At 38.3% G+C, this 17,997-nt stretch overlaps 1 protein-coding gene across 1 annotated transcript in view; it reads right to left on the bottom strand.

Annotated features, from left to right (window-relative positions):
• LOC107672662 (B-cell lymphoma/leukemia 11A-like) overlaps positions 1-16,695 on the bottom strand; it is a 32,906-nt gene extending 16,211 nt beyond the window's left edge. The window contains exons 1-2 of the mRNA XM_016465948.1: positions 16,611-16,695; positions 13,509-13,844 (exon numbers count right to left, since the gene is read on the bottom strand). Of these exons, the coding sequence (XP_016321434.1) occupies positions 13,509-13,844; positions 16,611-16,665 (391 nt within the window). The 5' untranslated portion in view covers positions 16,666-16,695. The remainder of the gene's footprint in view (positions 1-13,508; positions 13,845-16,610) is intronic.
• Between the last annotated feature and the right edge of the window lie 1,302 nt (positions 16,696-17,997).

Here is a 17,997-nt window from a genome sequence, read left to right as displayed (position 1 = left end):
CTAAATGTAAATAGACACCCCGTATTTTTTATTCCCTAGTAAGGGCAATTCATACAATACATTTAAACTGAGCTACTTTAATACCATCTCCGAACTTTCTACCACGACTCTGCTGTTCTTTGGCTGGTTCTTCCCTGTATACGTTGATTGACAGATGTCTCGTCCAGTCAGCGGTGAGTAATCCCAAACCAATGGCGCTGTCTCAAACTATACCTACCTTTTCCGGTTTGTCTGATTTGTCGTTTTGTTTTCTGACTTGTTAATTTGGTTTCGGATTTGTCGTTGTGTTTTCTGACTTATTTTGTTTTCGAATTTATCATTGTGTTTTCTGACTTGTTATAATGTTTTCTGAATTGTTGTTGTGCTTTCTGAATTGTTATTTTGTTTTTTAGACTTGCATTTGCGTTTGTAATTTGTTATTTTGTTTTCAGAATTGTGATTTGCTCTGCACTTCTCGGCCACCGTAGAATCATCCTTATAACAACATACATCTCAGGAATTTCGACTAGAGTTGGAATGTTACCTGTGCGCTCTTGCCAGAAATCTGTCTGGACCATGTAGCTCACAGCTCTTATACAGTACATACTTTTGAGAGACTGTAGGAGGTCAAAGGTCATAGAGAGGGGCTGTTTTCATCAGGTCTTCTAATCTAGCTGATGTAAATGGATATCGACAACTTTTTTTAACCTCACAAAGTACAGGGTAAACCAGTTGTCTGTTTGAGAGTGGGAGTGTTTCATCTGTGTGTGACGGCCGCGAATGAGTGAGCTCTGAAGATATTAAATCAAAGGTACACAAGCTTCTTTATTCACCACAGAGCAGGAAGCACAGATTTCTGATTTGAGACACTTGTGCGGTTAACTAAACTAGTGTGACTGAGTGAAAAGTAGAGGAGAGTGATAGAAACAACAAGCGAAAGAAGGGGTACTGAAGGCGAGCTTTTGCCTTCTGGTGACAGTAGGATTTATACTCAGGCAGCTGTAGGACAGCACACTATCTCTAGCTATGCACTAGAAGAGCCCTTAAATTCAGACATTCCAGGGAGGCGCTGGCAAAACCGTACATATACACGGCCCCGTTGAGGTCAAGGGTCACAACTCAGTGAGTGGTGGAGCCAAGCGGAAGAGTATTTGACAGAGCGGCACGACAGACTTTCAGCAGCTTTCTGGCTTCTCCTCACAGTCAGAGGGACTTCAAAGTATTTTAAAAGAAAATAACAAACAGGCACAGCATTTAAAGACCCTAGGATATCAAAATTTGAGTTTTTATTATTGTTGTGTTTAGTTCATTTGTGTTACAGTAGCATGGAGGTTATTATTATGCTAATGCATTCCTAAGAGTTGACAAACTGAGCAGATATATGCATTTAAAATCTCTCTGGTCTTAAAAAAATGGAAAATGGACCACAAATATTGATGACTTATCTTCCATTACAAACATCAAAATGATACATTTTTGTCCAATCAAAAGTGCTATAGAATGAGAATGTCTCTCCTGCTAACAACAATCTATTTCTGACTACATGACTAGCAATAGCAAACAACAACGATTCACAGTTGTGATGTAAACTAAAGCCATTGGACTGTTCTGGAAATATTCAATAGGAAATATGTCAACACATACGCTTGTAAAGTCATTTCATGGGGTCTTTAAACATGGTGTCCTTGCACTTATAGATGTATATAGTTGATTCTAGTTTCAAATCATTTATATACAGTGGTTCTCAAACGTTTTGACTCGAAGTCTCCACGTTGTCCAACATAATATTCAATATAAACTATTTCCAGTCCTTCTACTGTAATTATGATAAAGCTGCTTGTTTTCAAAGTTTTTTTTTTAATTAACAGAAAACAGTACTGATATTAACACAATTTAAAAACAACAGTTATGGGCGGATATTTTTATTATTTTTATTTTATTAGTTTATTACATTATATAAGTAATACATTTCATTTTTTTTCTCCAGAATTTCTATTTAGAGTTTGATCAATTTATATTGCTTATAATTTTTCTTGAGGCCCCTTAGTGGATCCCGACCCCCTGGTTGACAACCTCTGCCTTAGAGTACCATCAGTAACATGCTAGATGAATATTGTTCTGATTCAATACCAAGCTTAATACCAAAGCACTATGGCATTACCATCTAATACCATCGGTTTACTATGGTACTAACCAGTGCCGATCCTAGACTTCTGGGGGCCCTACGCAAAACTGTGTCGGGGGGTGGGGGGGCGGTGAAGTGGGGTATGAATGGTTATGAACGAATGAATGAAACGCATTTGTCCGTGTTTCACTCCATCTCGAATCGCGCTCGTGGAAAGCGCTTGAGAAACAGTGTCTCTTCCTCGGCTCGGTGCGCTTTCAACTCATTTTTTTAGTCTCGTGCAAGACTGTCACATTACATGATTTGACTGATTTTTACGTAGAAAGGGTGACAGCGCACTGCATTAAAATAAATTATCATTCATGTTTTCATAACCTCTGGCCAAATTAAAAAACAAAACTAAAATTAAATCATCTTTGAGAGCAAGGGGGGCCCCTGGTTTTTCGGGGGCCCTACGCAGCTTGCATATTTTGCGTATAGAGAGGATCGACTCTGGTACTAACAAAACAAAGTTTTGTGTAGAAGAGTACAAGTATGTTGATCCACAAAGTCGAACAGACTCCACAAAACCAAAATTAATTGCTAAAACAAGGTCTCCAAATGTTTCAAACAACTAGAATTCTTGATTTTGATTTTCTTTTCAGTATGTGTACTCTGCCTCTTAAAACATGACAGGAAAATCCTGAAGAGGCTCTACACCACAACGAGGGCATCTGTCCTCTCAGTGTGATGGGCCTCTGGGTTTATTTGTGTCTTTGTGTATGTGACAGTGTCTCTGTGTGTGTCTGTCTGCGATAGTTCACTCTGACAGTCTTGGAGGGCAGGGGTTCACGGAGCAGGGCAGGGGACAGAGGAGATGATCCATACTCATCCAGACGATAATGACATGACAAGAGCAATGGGAGCAGGGGGATCAGAGTTTAGATTTGGACAGATTTTGGTTTCTAAACCAGCCCTTCTAAATGTCTCATAAAACTGTTACCGTTCACTGCACTGGATGATTCTTGGCCAGAATAATGATAGTCACAAGTTTGGCTACAAGAGAATCCATGTAGGCACACAGACATCACATGCCAAATAAAGTGCACCACTCTATGCATGTCAACACATTTATACCAAACCGTTAAAAAGTTTGACAGATTTTCTCCACGATGAAAGCATGTAACACTGTCTGTCTGGGTTTCACACACATGCATTGTTTCAAGCTTCTCATCAAACCCTCTTTCTTGCCGTAAACATCAGTAGACACGCTTTCACATGCAAACTCAACACGCCACTTAAACTGTCATGGGCCTTTATGTTCAGTCAGTAAGACGCTGAACGGAAGCTTTGTGACCGTTTCATGCCTGCATTCTACAAGTGCTCAATTTGTTACAGCCGCAATGTCACCACGGTGTGTTGCTCAAATGCAAGAGAGGCAAACAAACTACAGAAAGAGGGATGAGAAGACAGTGGAAAGAAAGAGACTATGAGACAAAGGGTCTAAGATGGGATCGTCTGAGAGGTAGGCCTATAATGAAAGAAAGAGAGAGAAGTGCAAACAGACAAAAGAATGAGAGACTGGTATGAGAAGAGCAGGAGAGGCTGATACACAAATACATCGATGGACAGATAAGTGCTAAAGCAAATTAACCTCTTTAATTGGACCAGCGCTCTCTCCGAGCTCAAAGATTGTTTCAGGCCACTGACAGCTGACGGGGCGAGACGCTACAGGCTCATGATGGGACATCTGCTCCCTGGCTAGACTGATAGCACTTCTGGACACTGTATATTATATTTGTCAGAGCTAACGAATGAAATGAAGGGATGTCAAAGACAAATAAGAAACAAAGGCATTAAATCCTGGAATAAACATAAGTAAATACTTCATAAAACACAAAAGGTGATGTTTTAATGATGCTGTTCTCTATATAGTGGTCGAGCCGATATATAGATTTTTTGATGACCGATGCTGCTATCTTAAAAAGCAGGGTGGCTGAGGAATGATATTAAGCTCACATATATAATATCACAATATTTAATTTAAGATAGCAAATAACACAAGCATAAAAATTATTGCAATTAAATTTAGATTTATTGGACATAATATTTGCTAAAATAATTAGTAATAAATAAATTGAAAATTAATTGATTTAAAAAAAATATATAAATATAAAGAAATTGTTAGCATCTATGTTTAGGTACTGGATTTTCAGTGCTGTCAAAATAAAAGTCCTATTTATGACACCAGATAGAAAAAAAAAATCTCAGCTATATATATATATATATATATATATAGGTCAACCACTAGTTATAGTCCATACAAATGATGTGCTAGATTCCAAGTTTTCTGAAGTAAAATGATAGCTTTCTGTGACTGACCAAAATGTAAGTCTTTGTTCACTGAAAATCTTTCCCTCTGCCACAACTCTGAAATCTCATTTGACCTGCATATATTCCAATTTGTCATGTGACAAGCAAAAACCAATTACTTTTGCCCTCAGTGACATCAAACTTGCCATTATGTGTCTAAAGGAAAATGTTTAAATTGAACACAGTCATTATTCTGAATTTACAGTGCTTTCTTTTTGGATTTGGACACCTTTCGTTGTACAGAAAGACTGTGAACTTTGAGTGTGATCATTCTTCCTAACATCTCCTTTAGTGTTTAATGAAGAAAGAAAATAATTTGCCTCGTTCCTCATTCAGCGAGTAAATGATGACAAGGACTTTTATTTTTAGGCAAACTGTTCAGAGGTCATTGCATCTAGGTTTCATAGCTGATTGCCAAGATGTGTATGTATATGTTTTCCAAAAGCAAAACTCAAGAACCCAAGGACAAGGTTAGATTTTTGACTCAATGATTTCAGAAAAGTAAACCACAGTTGCATTTCTGTCAGGGAGCAGCAATAACAGTGAAAGGTCAAACAATTTCCCTACCATAGTGGCTCTTTCCTGAACTCTTCAGAATAGAGGAAGAAGTCAATGGACAAGGAGAGCACATCTAAGCGACCTCCATCTTGATGTGGATGGCCTTGGCTAGTTTAACACTTTCCCCACACTTTCACAAAATAAATTTCATCTAACATTAACAGAGTTGTGGAAGAACTAAAACTTTTCATGGATGGCTGCAAAAAGAGATCATTGTGAATGTATAGCCAGTGTCTCTCCACATTCAGAGGGGATATTGATAGGCCGTCTACAGCTCAAGTATTCACTTCCCAAACAAAGCTACAGAGCACCATCTGGAAGTTGTGGCCCACTTTGTGGGATCGGACACGCGGTATGGCACACATATACACACACACACACACACACACACACACACACACACACACACACACACACACACACATATTGAAATAGAGAATGTGAAAAAGAGACATCAACAGAAAGATCGAGAAAACAGATAGATTGAGAAAACAGAGCAATGTACCCTATCGTATTTACACACACACATACCCAACAGAATTGAACACAAAGATGCACAAATTCACTCTGAGAAACCGTGACACTCAGAGACCCCTGCTGTGTGTGAGAGCCCCCTCAAAAATCTGCATAAATACATATGCAAATATACGGGTCAACTGATAGACAAGTGAAGAGCGTGCAAAGGAACATATTTATCCATCTCTATGCGAAACAGATATTTTCACAAATGTGTGATTTTCACACTTCAAACGAGCTTGATCGTGTTGCATTTGTCTTGTTTTGCCCTAGTAGCTCTGAACGGTTCATGACACCCGTCGTATTCAATTCACAATGTATATCTCTCATCTATCCCGCTCTTCATTGTCCTGTGCTTTCAAAAGAGGTTCATTCAGGTATTCTTTCTTGTGTGCATGCATGTGTTTTGTGAATTGTCTTCAACACAGGCACGCAAGTGAAGACAAGGCCAGCCAACCGGTTCAAACCAGTCCAAAAGTCAGCGCCTCTTTTTGCCTTTGGCCCAAAAAAACAAAACAGAAAACCTAGTGGTATTTGATATACAGGCAGCAGGTATGAGGGCTGCGTATGTGTGTGCACATGACAACTAGTCAGATTTAAAAGACCTGGAGCTCAGCCAAGTTAATCTAGAAATGGACAGCCACCATCAGGGTGAGAGGACGGCCCTTCCCCCTCCAGCAGTTCTCGACTTGACCCTCCGTTAACCTAAAGAACACATGCTCAGCTAGCACTGCTCTCCCTCAGCCACTTTCTCTGCCTTTACCTCATTCCTTCTTAATTGTTACTCTTTTTTAAGGAACAGTTCTTCTAAAAATACAAACAAAACCTGTCTAACTTTATTTCTTTCACGGAACACAAAAGGAGATATTTACTGCAGACAATTCAATGAACAACCACTATTGAATACAGTGACCATGGTTGTAGAGACAAACTTTTCAGTAAATAACTTTAAAATGAAAATGTTGGTCTGTTCTAAGTAAGTTATCATAATGATCATTTATATGGAGTATTTTTTATTATACTTTTATGGTCTTTTTCTTTCTTTTTTTTTTTTTTGGAGTTTTGCAGTTTTGGTTACCATTCACGTACAGAGTATGGTACAGTGCAGCGTGAACATTCATCAAAACTTCTATATTTGGATTTTACAGAAGAACATCAGTCAGACAGGTTTGAAAGGACATGCATGTGAGTAATACGCACAAAGTTATATTGATTATTTATATGGACTATTTTAATGATACGTTTATGGTCCTTTTTTGCTCTTTTTGGAGTTTTGGGGATATTTTATGTTAAATGTATGGAAGAGAGCAGCATGAACATTGATCTATATTCTATATTCTTCTATATTTGTGTTTTACAGAAGAAGGTCAGTCAGAAGAGTTTGGAAGGACATGTGGGTGAGTAACAAAAGTTATACTGACAGTTCATATGGACTATTTTTATGGTACTTTCATGGTGATTTTTTGCCCTCTTTGGAGTTTTGATGACCATTTACATTCAATGCATGAAAGAGAGCAGCATGAACATGGATTTAAACTTCTATATTTTTTGTTTTACAGAAGAAAGTCAGTCAAGATGGGTTTGCAAGGACATGCAGGTGACAAACATGCACAAAGTTATCATTTTGATAGTTCATATGGACCATTTTTATGTTACATTTATGATGTTTTTTAGACTTTTGGTCACCATCCACTTTCAATGCATGGAAGAGAGCTGCGTGAAGTCTGTCGGACAGGTTTGGAATGACGTGGGTGAGTAAGTGATGATTTTTTTGGTGTATTCTTCAACTTTTTTCAACTGAATTTCTCATTCATCTGTCTGGTTTCCTGACTTGTTTTGGCCACTTTTTTGTGGATGTTTCTCTCCATTCCTGTCTCCTTCCCTCTAAAGCTCTTCAGTGAGCGAGACATAGATCATTCCGGCGTCTCCCCCCCTGCTCTATTCAGGATAAACAAAGTGCCTCAAGTTCAGGCCCCACCCCGGGTCCCTTAAACAAAGCCATCTATCATGCTGTCTGGCCCAACCTGTTTGGCCACAGCCAGGGTTGCCTCAGCCTCCGAGCCCCTGCCCTGAGCACAATCCCCCCATTGTGTCCCTGCCGGCCTCTTCTCACACCCCATGACATAGACACAGGGTTAAGTCAGGCTCCGGAGGAGAGCCAGCACCTGTGATGGGGCAGATAAAGGTACCACCAGCTGCACTGCATCTTACTTGAAAATGAAACCCAGGTGCTGATTTCTTAAATGTACTGTGAGTCTAACAGTAACAGTGAAGGAATGAATAAAGTAAGCAAATGAAATATTTTGTTTACAAAACTCTTTAAATACTTCACTCAAGTACGCAAATGCATTGACAGCAAACTTTACTTAATGTGTTTTTGCCTTATTGTGACCTCCGGTACTCAAGGGGGCGATATAGTTAACTTCAAATGTGACATTAAATCAGATGTATGCTTCAGGTAGCTAGCTTCAAACATATTAACTTTAACTAGTTTTCTTAGTAAGCAGAACAGAAGTTGACACAAAAGAAGTACAAAGTGCAGTCCAACATATTTCACAACAAATTATGGCATGAAATTAAACTAGCATAATTTAGAGCATTTACATTCACATACTTGCATAGAGTATGTATGGGGTCTTATATTCCGATTCAAATAACATACAGGTGCATCTCAATGGTGCACTGAATTTATTTAATACACAAGTTTCACAATTTGAGTTGAATTACTGAAATAAATGAACTTTTCCACGACATTCTAATTTATTGAGATGCACCTGTAGTTGTGCAAATCAACCCAAACAAATTTATCATGACCAAATGTACACATGCAGGTTTCATCATGGCACACATTGAATTACACATCAACAAGCTACCTCAATCTCCTTTCGGTTGCTAATGTTTTAGAAACACTAAATAATCCATTATGCGGCATCATGTAGCACTAATCCAACTACATTCTGTTTGGAGTGATCAATCATTTATGACCTTGGCTCATGGCTGATACATGGGAATCCAGTAGAAGTTTGTTTACATGTTATGCAGTGTTCATTCTTATATAAAGTTACTGTTTCAAACAGTGAGTCTTGAAATAAAAGACTCTAAAAATATTTTAATGGTGCACAGCTCTGTTCTGCTCTGTTTATTTCTCTAGCGACTCAGTACTTCTTCACCTGACGCATATCGACTGAATTAACTCATAATGGGCTAATCAAATATGCAAAATAATTGGCAATTACCTAGAGTAACTAATGGTCATTAGAATTTACAACAAGGTACCATGCATATTCATAAAGCAATCAAGGCTTTGAAGATTAAAGAAGTGCTTCAAATTCAAATGAGCCACATAATATTATCAGTCAGATTCAGAGAGCGAGAGAGAGAGAGAATGTCTCCCAAGATAAAAGACTAAACATTTTGTTACATTCTACTTCAGTGATTCTATTGCAGTAAAAGAGCAAAATGAAATACCCAAGTTCAAAGAATTGAACAAATGAATCAGGCTCTTTACGGCACTTGTATTGTGCTTTACACAGCTGATGTCTTTACATATTATTAAATGACTATTTGCCCTCCTATTCATTGTCTATAGTCATTTCCAAGTCCAACGCTCAGAGTAAAACCTTTAGGATATTCTGTTACACCAAATACACAAAATAATGATCTTTAAAAAAGCATCATATGACCCCTTTAAGTATATCTTTACAGATGTGCATTGATGTTGACTATTCTCCCTGCATCAAAACGTGTTTTATTTCACAGTGTAGCAAAACTATAGATGTCGTTCAACTGCAGTGCAACCAACTGACCCAAAATAAATTTAGTTTGCATGCAAAAGCATGAATAAAGAGGTAAAAAAAAAAATCTAGATGGAGACAGACAACAAGAGAGAGAGAATTTCAGGGAACCATGACCCTAGACTCAGACAGTGAGGGGCCTCTTGGGTCTTTATCTCATTCTATAGAACACAGATAAGACACACCAGCTGCAGACCACACACACACATATTGAGTCCAACATGTTATAACAATACCTTGTCCAGGAAATACCCAGAATCAGAAAAGCAAAAAAGTATTTTTTCCCTAAATTAGCTGCATATCATCGAAAACACTCACACTAATGCATGGGTAAAATATTTTCATTTAGAGGATACACCGCACATTCTTATGGATTTATACCCATGTTTTATGTTTTTTGCAAAAAAAAAAAAAGCCAAATCAAACTAGTACTGTATAAAGCATGTACTGTATATTTTATATTGCCTACAATATATCAACACAGAGCTGCAGGCAGTTTTGTATTCTCAAGGTAAACACTAAATAGAAGTGTCTACATTTTAGCTGGCTGGCCACACTCACACACAAACACATCTGCACACGCACACACACACACACACACACACACACACACACACACACACTCACACACACACACACACACACACACACACACACACACAGGTGAGTCGGAATATCATATGCTCCTGACAGATCTGATGATTGCATAGCTTAATGCTAAATGCTAATGCTTAATGCTAAAGAGTTGTGTGCCAAACCAGTCAGTAAACGATTTGTGTATGTGTGTCTACAATAAATGTGTCTTTATGCATGCTCTGTTATGCAAACAAAATTTGCTTCAATATACTGTTTATAGGCAAAGTGTATATTTTATGTGCTACAAAAGTCTCCATTTTAGCAACTTTTATTGTTTTAAGCATCTTTTAGCTTTTTTACAAATGTTCCATGTAGTCCATTAATTAATGAGGCCATAAACCTGGATGTTTAATAATTACACAAGAATGTAAAAATGCAAAATAGAATGCATGTCACACTGCAGGACACTACTGTTAGTTCTTGAAATGCCATGTCAGCTACAAATATATAAACCTCACCACAATACATGTTCCGCCTGCTCTGTGCCAATGTCCTGCCATATGCCCAATGAAAAGGAACCCATTGGCAGTGTCTGCCAAGTCAAATGCGCTGTCATGTTGCGTCAAAACAGACTCAGCAAACCACACACAAACACAGACACATACACTACTGCTCAGACTCGCATAAATAAACGAATCAACCACTTTTTCTGACATAAGTATTAAAGAAACAATATTAAATCTCTATCAGTATCAAACTACTCAGGAAAACGTTACTGCACAAAGCTAAAGGTATAGGCGAGTTTAGTGCTAAATTAAATATCAACTTTGTCTCAGATGTTTCTCTTTAAATTAATTTCAAGAAATAACATTTGAGATAAATGAGACCATTTTAGACAAACCAAGAATATAGTGCTAAGAAATGAATGTGGATAGCAGGTCATATAATTTGATCTTGAAAAATTCAATTAGAAATGTTTGAGTTCATATTGAAATCACTGACAAATTTGAGTACAGTTTAAGACATTGTTGAGATCTCTTCTGAAACTCCAATAGAGCCAAACAAGGGTCTTTTTCTTGGGAGAAAAGTAGAAGATTTCAGTACAAGTCTTTATTTGCTCCATTTATTTTCTTTGCTGTGTAGGACAAAAAAAATTTAGATATTAAAAAGATTTGTCATTTATGATTTTTCATAAGCCTGTAAAGGTCCTCAGTAATAGTGCACTATTGGGGATCCCCAAACTTCCTGTCTCCCGTTCCACTTGCTCTCCTCCAGCTAATGATCCATAACTCTCTCCGGTTAGAGAATAGTGGATCAGTGCCAAAGACATCAAGACACAAAGGCCAAGAACACCAGAAGACACCGGATAACATAACAGAAAGAGTCCATTTCATCGCAATTTAGCAGTTACACGCAGTTAACGTGCAATGTAAATATGAGCTGCACAATAAAATATAATAGTTAACTCATCATCAAAGCTCTTCTCCTTGTGTTTATAAGATGAAGAGCTGCTTCTAAAGTCTGTAGGGACCAGGAGACGGTACAACGCTTATTAAACAACAATACGAGACAGGATCATCTATATCAGCCTCAGAGAAAATGGCTTCACATGGATGTACTTAAGAAAATAACCCCAGAGAGATAGCAGATAAGGGGGCAGGGGAGGGAGGTCTACAGAAGGTGGTTATTGCCTGAGCTCATCGTCTGACCGCTCGGGGGCATTCAGACTTGAATAAAATGGGGGTGTGATGGGGTGTTGTTAAGGGGGGTATTAAAAGCTGCTGTGTCCACATGCATATCTTAAATTGTTTATCATGCAAATTTCTCCAAGCGTGAACCTTTAACGGATTCACAATTTACAGCTGATACAGAATTCCATCTGTTGTGACGGACATCTGCTTGCACGACGCGACCGCAGACTGAAGATCACGCATGTGCTTCACGTGTAACGGTGAAATTGTGTGACCTGTCTGGAGCGGGACGGGCAAACACTGAACGTCCTGAGAGATACTACGAGGCACACATGAAAAAATACTTTCAGTTGCACTTTATTTAATGTTGTACTTGGTACAGTGTAATTAATTATACAATTAAATCACCAACATGTTCTTGCTATAGGGTTAGATTAGAGTTTTTAGGGTTTGTTGCATGCAATTGTGGGTAACACTTTATTTTAAGGTGTCCTTGTTACACATGTTACATGTACTTACTATTATAATAACAATTAATTATGCATAATTACATGCAAGTAACCCTAAGCCAAACCCTAATCCTAACCCTAACCATATAGTAAGTACATGTAGTTAATTAATATTACTCAGTACTTATATGTATAATTACACTGTAACAAGGACTCCTTAAAATAAAATGTAACCAAATTTTGCATAATTTACTGTACTGTTACTACTATAGTACATGTAACAAGGACACTAGCTACGTTTACATGCACCCATAATCCATTTATAATCAGATTGATTGCTCAATCAGATTGAACAGCCTTCATGTATAAACCTCGATCTGAATGAAATTTTAGTCATATTGGAAGAGGTGGAAAAATTAAGTATGTAAATGCTTGAGTCAGACTAATTTCTTAATCAGATTAAAAAATTCCTTACGCACCTGCGCACTGCCATGATGCTTATGTTTACATATGCTTTATGTCATACGAATGTGTGGTCAGTGAATGAGAACAAATATTTACTAATACTCACTAAAAAAAACTTCTGACATAAATGTCAGCTTTGTTTTTGGATATGTCATCAAGGCAAAAATCACAGTAGATCTGGTGGCATATAGTTTGTTCATATAAACAGAACTTTCACGATCTGAAATCAGACTGGATTCATTCCGATTGACGAAAATTTGTAAACATGTAAATATACCTATTGTAAAATAAATTGCCTCTATACTTCTTATTCTATCCAATGTAGAAATACATGTAGATGTTTTAACAAACCTCATCCTAATGTGACCTCAAGACAAACGGCAACTTGCAAAAAATTAGAATATAAATGTAATTCAAAAAAAATTTGTCCGCCACAATCCAAGCTGATAAGAGCATCCCAACGGTTTTAATGTGAAAGCCTAAACAACTAGCAGAGGTACTGTAAATGCATAACTGCTACATAATATCATAATATGTGCTCCATGTTTTTCTTCTTTCCAGATACGCTGTGGTCAAAGCAAAGGGAAACACTCTCTCATAATTAGAAAAATTACTAGAATCAGTAACAATCTGTGACAGGCCTTGTCTTGGACAGCTGAAAAAAATATATATATTTTTTTTATCAGCATGAATCTGCCATTCTGCAGCTATACATTTACTGGAGTGAGATTTGACCTTGTGAAAACCACACTAAACACAGCAACATCTGCGAAAGCCACATGAGAGAACTGAGAGAATATCCATTCATACTGACAGCAAGAACACTATTTTAGTGAAGTTCTTTTTTTCCTGAAAAAAAGGACCGAACTCAAACAGTAGAAACCTGTAAAACCATGAGCTATCAGTAGAAACGTGTCATCCGTCAAGGCATTCCAATTAGAAGTTTCGACTTCTTGCAAACTCTCTCATAGGTTTGCTCCGGCCCAAACATCTGGTACTCTACCTGTTAAATTTTCCTGCTTGGGTTGTAATCCATGCGGTGTGGAGGCTAAATGCTCCTCTCCATGGGGTGAAACTTGAACTGCCACCTCCACTGGGACGCAGGCTCGCTGCAGGCCTGCGGGTGGAGGCGACGGTGGCAGGTCTGAACCTTTCTCCATGCATAGGCGTCCTTGACACTGCCTGCGTTTGTGCTCGATGAACACCAGGATGTCAGCCAAAGGAAACCTGGAGCGGCACTGACCACAGGTGAGGAGGTCCTGGTCCCCTTTAGGGGTGGACGGTTCCGATCCGGGATGGCTTTCCCCGTCCTCTGGGATATCTGCCGTCACGGGCTCGGCTATGGTAGAAGAAATGAAAGGGAGGTGTGAGAGAGAGAAATAACTTCCTGTAATATCCATGCTGAAACCTGATAATGACTTTACAAGTGTTAATTATTGTAAGTGATAATTATATAAATTTCCATATAAATGGAAGAGGTGTTGAAATTTGCAGTAATGTAAGAGGTTTTATATGTCATATATAGTTAGGTGTCATACGGATGCAAATCGAATGATTTTACACAGTTTTAGTTGGGTAGAATAAACACATCCTGGCTCACACAAAAAAAAAAAATTCCCTTTAAGTTATAAAAACAATTTTTCTGAATCAGTCTTTTTAATGTTTTACATTTTTTCTTGGTTAGACAAATGTTAAATTTTATTTTTGCACACATTATGGGAACGTTGCTTTTGAATATTCTCTGAAACGAGTAGTAACAGTAATAAAAACGTTAGACGAGCATCCAACTAAAACATTTTAGGAAAAACCGTTCCATCAGTGATGTATAAACAATGTTTTTGTGCTAACATTTTGAGAACATTATTAAAGACCAGATATTACCTTACTAGAAGAATGTTAGGAAAACCTTTCCAGAACATTAGCTAAAGTTCTGAAAAAGATCCCTGTTATTCGGGATGGTGATTTAGACACAATAATATTCATATTCATAACATTTTCCAGTGCTACAATACATCGGCACAGCATTTGTGCCAGGAGACATCAATATCTATCCATTATTGAAATGCTGACACTTCTATCAGAGGAATATTGACAGTCAATGAAAGGCAGATGCAGAGAAGATGAGAAACCAAAGACGGAGAGAAAAACAGTGGTTGCCCAGTAATGGTAAAGAGGAGGGTGTTGTTCGCTTTAGTTGCATGACCCTGTTCATTATCCTGCCAATCTCACGTCTTAATGAACCCAACACCTCAGAGAATCAAAAAATAGATTCTAATTTGACTTCAAGATGATTGGAACCCATTTAGTTAAAAGTGCTGGATCCCTCTGAACTGAGGTTAGCTATTGAGGGGAGTATGTGGGGTAGTTCCCAGAAGGAGAGCCAGAACATATGAAAAAGCAATCAAAACCACATCATGCATCTGAACTAGGCTGAAGGAGATTGTTGCCTTCGGTGGTAGGTTAACCCTAATTCTGTGTAAGTTCATGTGGGACAAAAGGTGGGGGCGACAATACATGAGTCTCCGATGAAGACTAAAAACATGCTCCAGTATTTTAATCAATCCTCTTTTACTGCTTTTTTTTTCTTTCAAGACATGCTCGGAAGATGCATAGTTCTGTGTTAACATTATGAACTGGAACAAAGCCTCAAATCAGACCATGTGTTGGACAAACAGGTGTAATTCAAACCTCTTGTGAAGCATCAGGAGAGTTTGCAAACAACATTTGGAAAAGCAAATATCAAAAGCAATACCACTGTTAAACCATTTGAGATTATTTCAAATGATTTAAAATGTTATACATTTTTTTTCAACATTATAAACACAAATTGTTTACTAAAAAACATATGGGTCAACGACATGGTGCTTCTTTTTCATCTGAATATGAACAGAACAGAACATTTTACACATCTAAGTACATGGCAGATGTGTTTTATACTAGATCTTTAACAGATTTCTCCTTGTTATCATCTCAGACATTCTTTGTCATTGACCCATATGTTCTTCAAACCAATGTTTACATAAAAAACACTGTAAATGTATTTTGAACGGAAAATGTGTGGATATACTTAACAAATGAGAGTAGGCTGGGCTCAAGTTCAAGTTCACCGAGTAGTGTCTCATCTTGAATGGACCGTCATTTGTTCATTTTCTGCCCCCTAGCGGCTACACATTGCAACTTGTGTTATAACTTGGAGGGGGGGGGTTATAACAGGTTTGACATGATAGATGCTTAAAACCAGGTTTGTATATCCAATGCCTAGGATAAAACTAAGATAAATTGTGTTTCACTTAATAACAATCGTTCTTTCACTGAATGACAAACAAATTCCCGTTTCAATTCTTGAAAATCGTAGAACAGAAGGAGGAAGTTGAGGAGAAAAAACAAACACTTTCTGAAATCAGCATTTAGAATGCACTTGTTTAGTGTTTGAAAACAAACATTAGCCTGCATATTAGCTTACCCATAATAGTAATAATCGTAGTCTAATACACATACAAAACAAATGTAATAATTAATTTAAAGCCTAACATTAAAGCCCAAGGGAAGCTCTAGTTTGGGCTTTTAAAATATCTCAATGGAAAGTGAACTTAGAGCTGAATTTTCCTTTTACAATCTTTTAAATGCTAACAAATTATGCTTAATTTACTTCACACACACATACACTCTTAAAAATAAAGGTGCTTCAAAAGGATCTTCAAGCGATGCCATAGAAGAACCATTTTTGGTTCCACAAAGAACCATTCAGTCAAAGGTTCTTTGAAGAACCATCTCTTTCTTACCTTTTTGTAATCTGAAGAACCTTCTTTCACCACAAAGAACCTTTTGTGAATCAGAAAGGTTCTTCAGATGTTAAAGGTTCTTTATGGAACCATTTAGACAAAAAGGTTCTTCTATGGCATCGTGAAGCACCTTTATTTCTAAGAGTGCAGGTTATATACGCACACAAATGCATAATCAACCTTCACGCGTTGCGAATCATTGCGAAGCGCAACTCAACAGCAAAACGCGCTTCGTTTTTAAGAGACGCACCTTCATTAACTCTATTTAAAAACTTATTTATATGAAATGCATTATGAGCTATCAAGACTCCCCGTACACTTACGCGAAAACTCCCGTTTGCTTAAGTGCTGGGGTTTGCCCTGCTTGCGGCGAGACATGTTGGACACGGTCTCAGCTGGGTTCACATTGGGAAGAGCCAGAGTCTTCAGAGAGTCCAGAGTAAGAATCTTCTTCAGCGATGCATCGGGTATCCCACATGAATTATAGAGAATAGTACAGAAGGCGCGCGTGTAGTGACAAGACGCTTGCGTTGGGCTTCATGGCTTCTTGGAGAAGAACTCAAGACAGGAATGGAAAGTAAACGAAGCCCCCTGAGCTGCTGCAAGTTCAAGTGCGGACGTGACGTGCCAGCGAACTTGACCGTCCAGAGGTAGATGATGGACATGGGAAAGTGAACTTAGAGCTGAATTTTCCTTTTACAATCTTTTAAATGCTAACAAATTATGCTTAATTTACTTCACACACACATACACTCTTAAAAATAAAGGTGCTTCAAAAGGATCTTCAAGCGATGCCATAGAAGAACCATTTTTGGTTCCACAAAGAACCATTCAGTCAAAGGTTCTTTGAAGAACCATCTCTTTCTTACCTTTTTGTAATCTGAAGAACCTTCTTTCGCCCCAAAGAACCTTTTGTGAATCAGAAAGGTTCTTCAGATGTTAAAGGTTCTTTATGGAACCATTTAGACAAAAAGGTTCTTCTATGGCATCGTGAAGCACCTTTATTTCTAAGAGTGCAGGTTATATACGCACACAAATGCATAATCAACCTTCACGCGTTGCGAATCATTGCGAAGCGCAACTCAACAGCAAAACGCGCTTCGTTTTTAAGAGACGCACCTTCATTAACTCTATTTAAAAACTTATTTATATGAAATGCATTATGAGCTATCAAGACTCCCCGTACACTTACGCGAAAACTCCCGTTTGCTTAAGTGCTGGGGTTTGCCCTGCTTGCGGCGAGACATGTTGGACACGGTCTCAGCTGGGTTCACATTGGGAAGAGCCAGAGTCTTCAGAGAGTCCAGAGTAAGAATCTTCTTCAGCGATGCATCGGGTATCCCACATGAATTATAGAGAATAGTACAGAAGGCGCGCGTGTAGTGACAAGACGCTTGCGTTGGGCTTCATGGCTTCTTGGAGAAGAACTCAAGACAGGAATGGAAAGTAAACGAAGCCCCCTGAGCTGCTGCAAGTTCAAGTGCGGACGTGACGTGCCAGCGAACTTGACCGTCCAGAGGTAGATGATGGACATGGATCTGCTAAACACAGGCAAGAGGAGGACGGCTGCGAGTGGGAGGGGGTGAGATTCATAAAAACCAAAACCAATGGGCTGCATGTGAACCATAGACCCTAGCAGCCAATGGGCAGAGAGAGAGAGAGAGAGAGAGAGAGAGAGAGAGAGAGAGAGAGAGAGAGAGACAGAGAGAC

The sequence above is a fragment of the Sinocyclocheilus anshuiensis genome, unplaced genomic scaffold (genome assembly GCF_001515605.1).
Source record: "Sinocyclocheilus anshuiensis isolate Anshui unplaced genomic scaffold, SAMN03320099.WGS_v1.1 scaffold1346, whole genome shotgun sequence".
Taxonomy (NCBI): Eukaryota; Metazoa; Chordata; class Actinopteri; order Cypriniformes; family Cyprinidae; genus Sinocyclocheilus; species Sinocyclocheilus anshuiensis.
The sequence above is the reverse complement of the archived record's forward strand: the minus strand, read 5'-3'. Positions and strand labels throughout refer to the sequence as shown.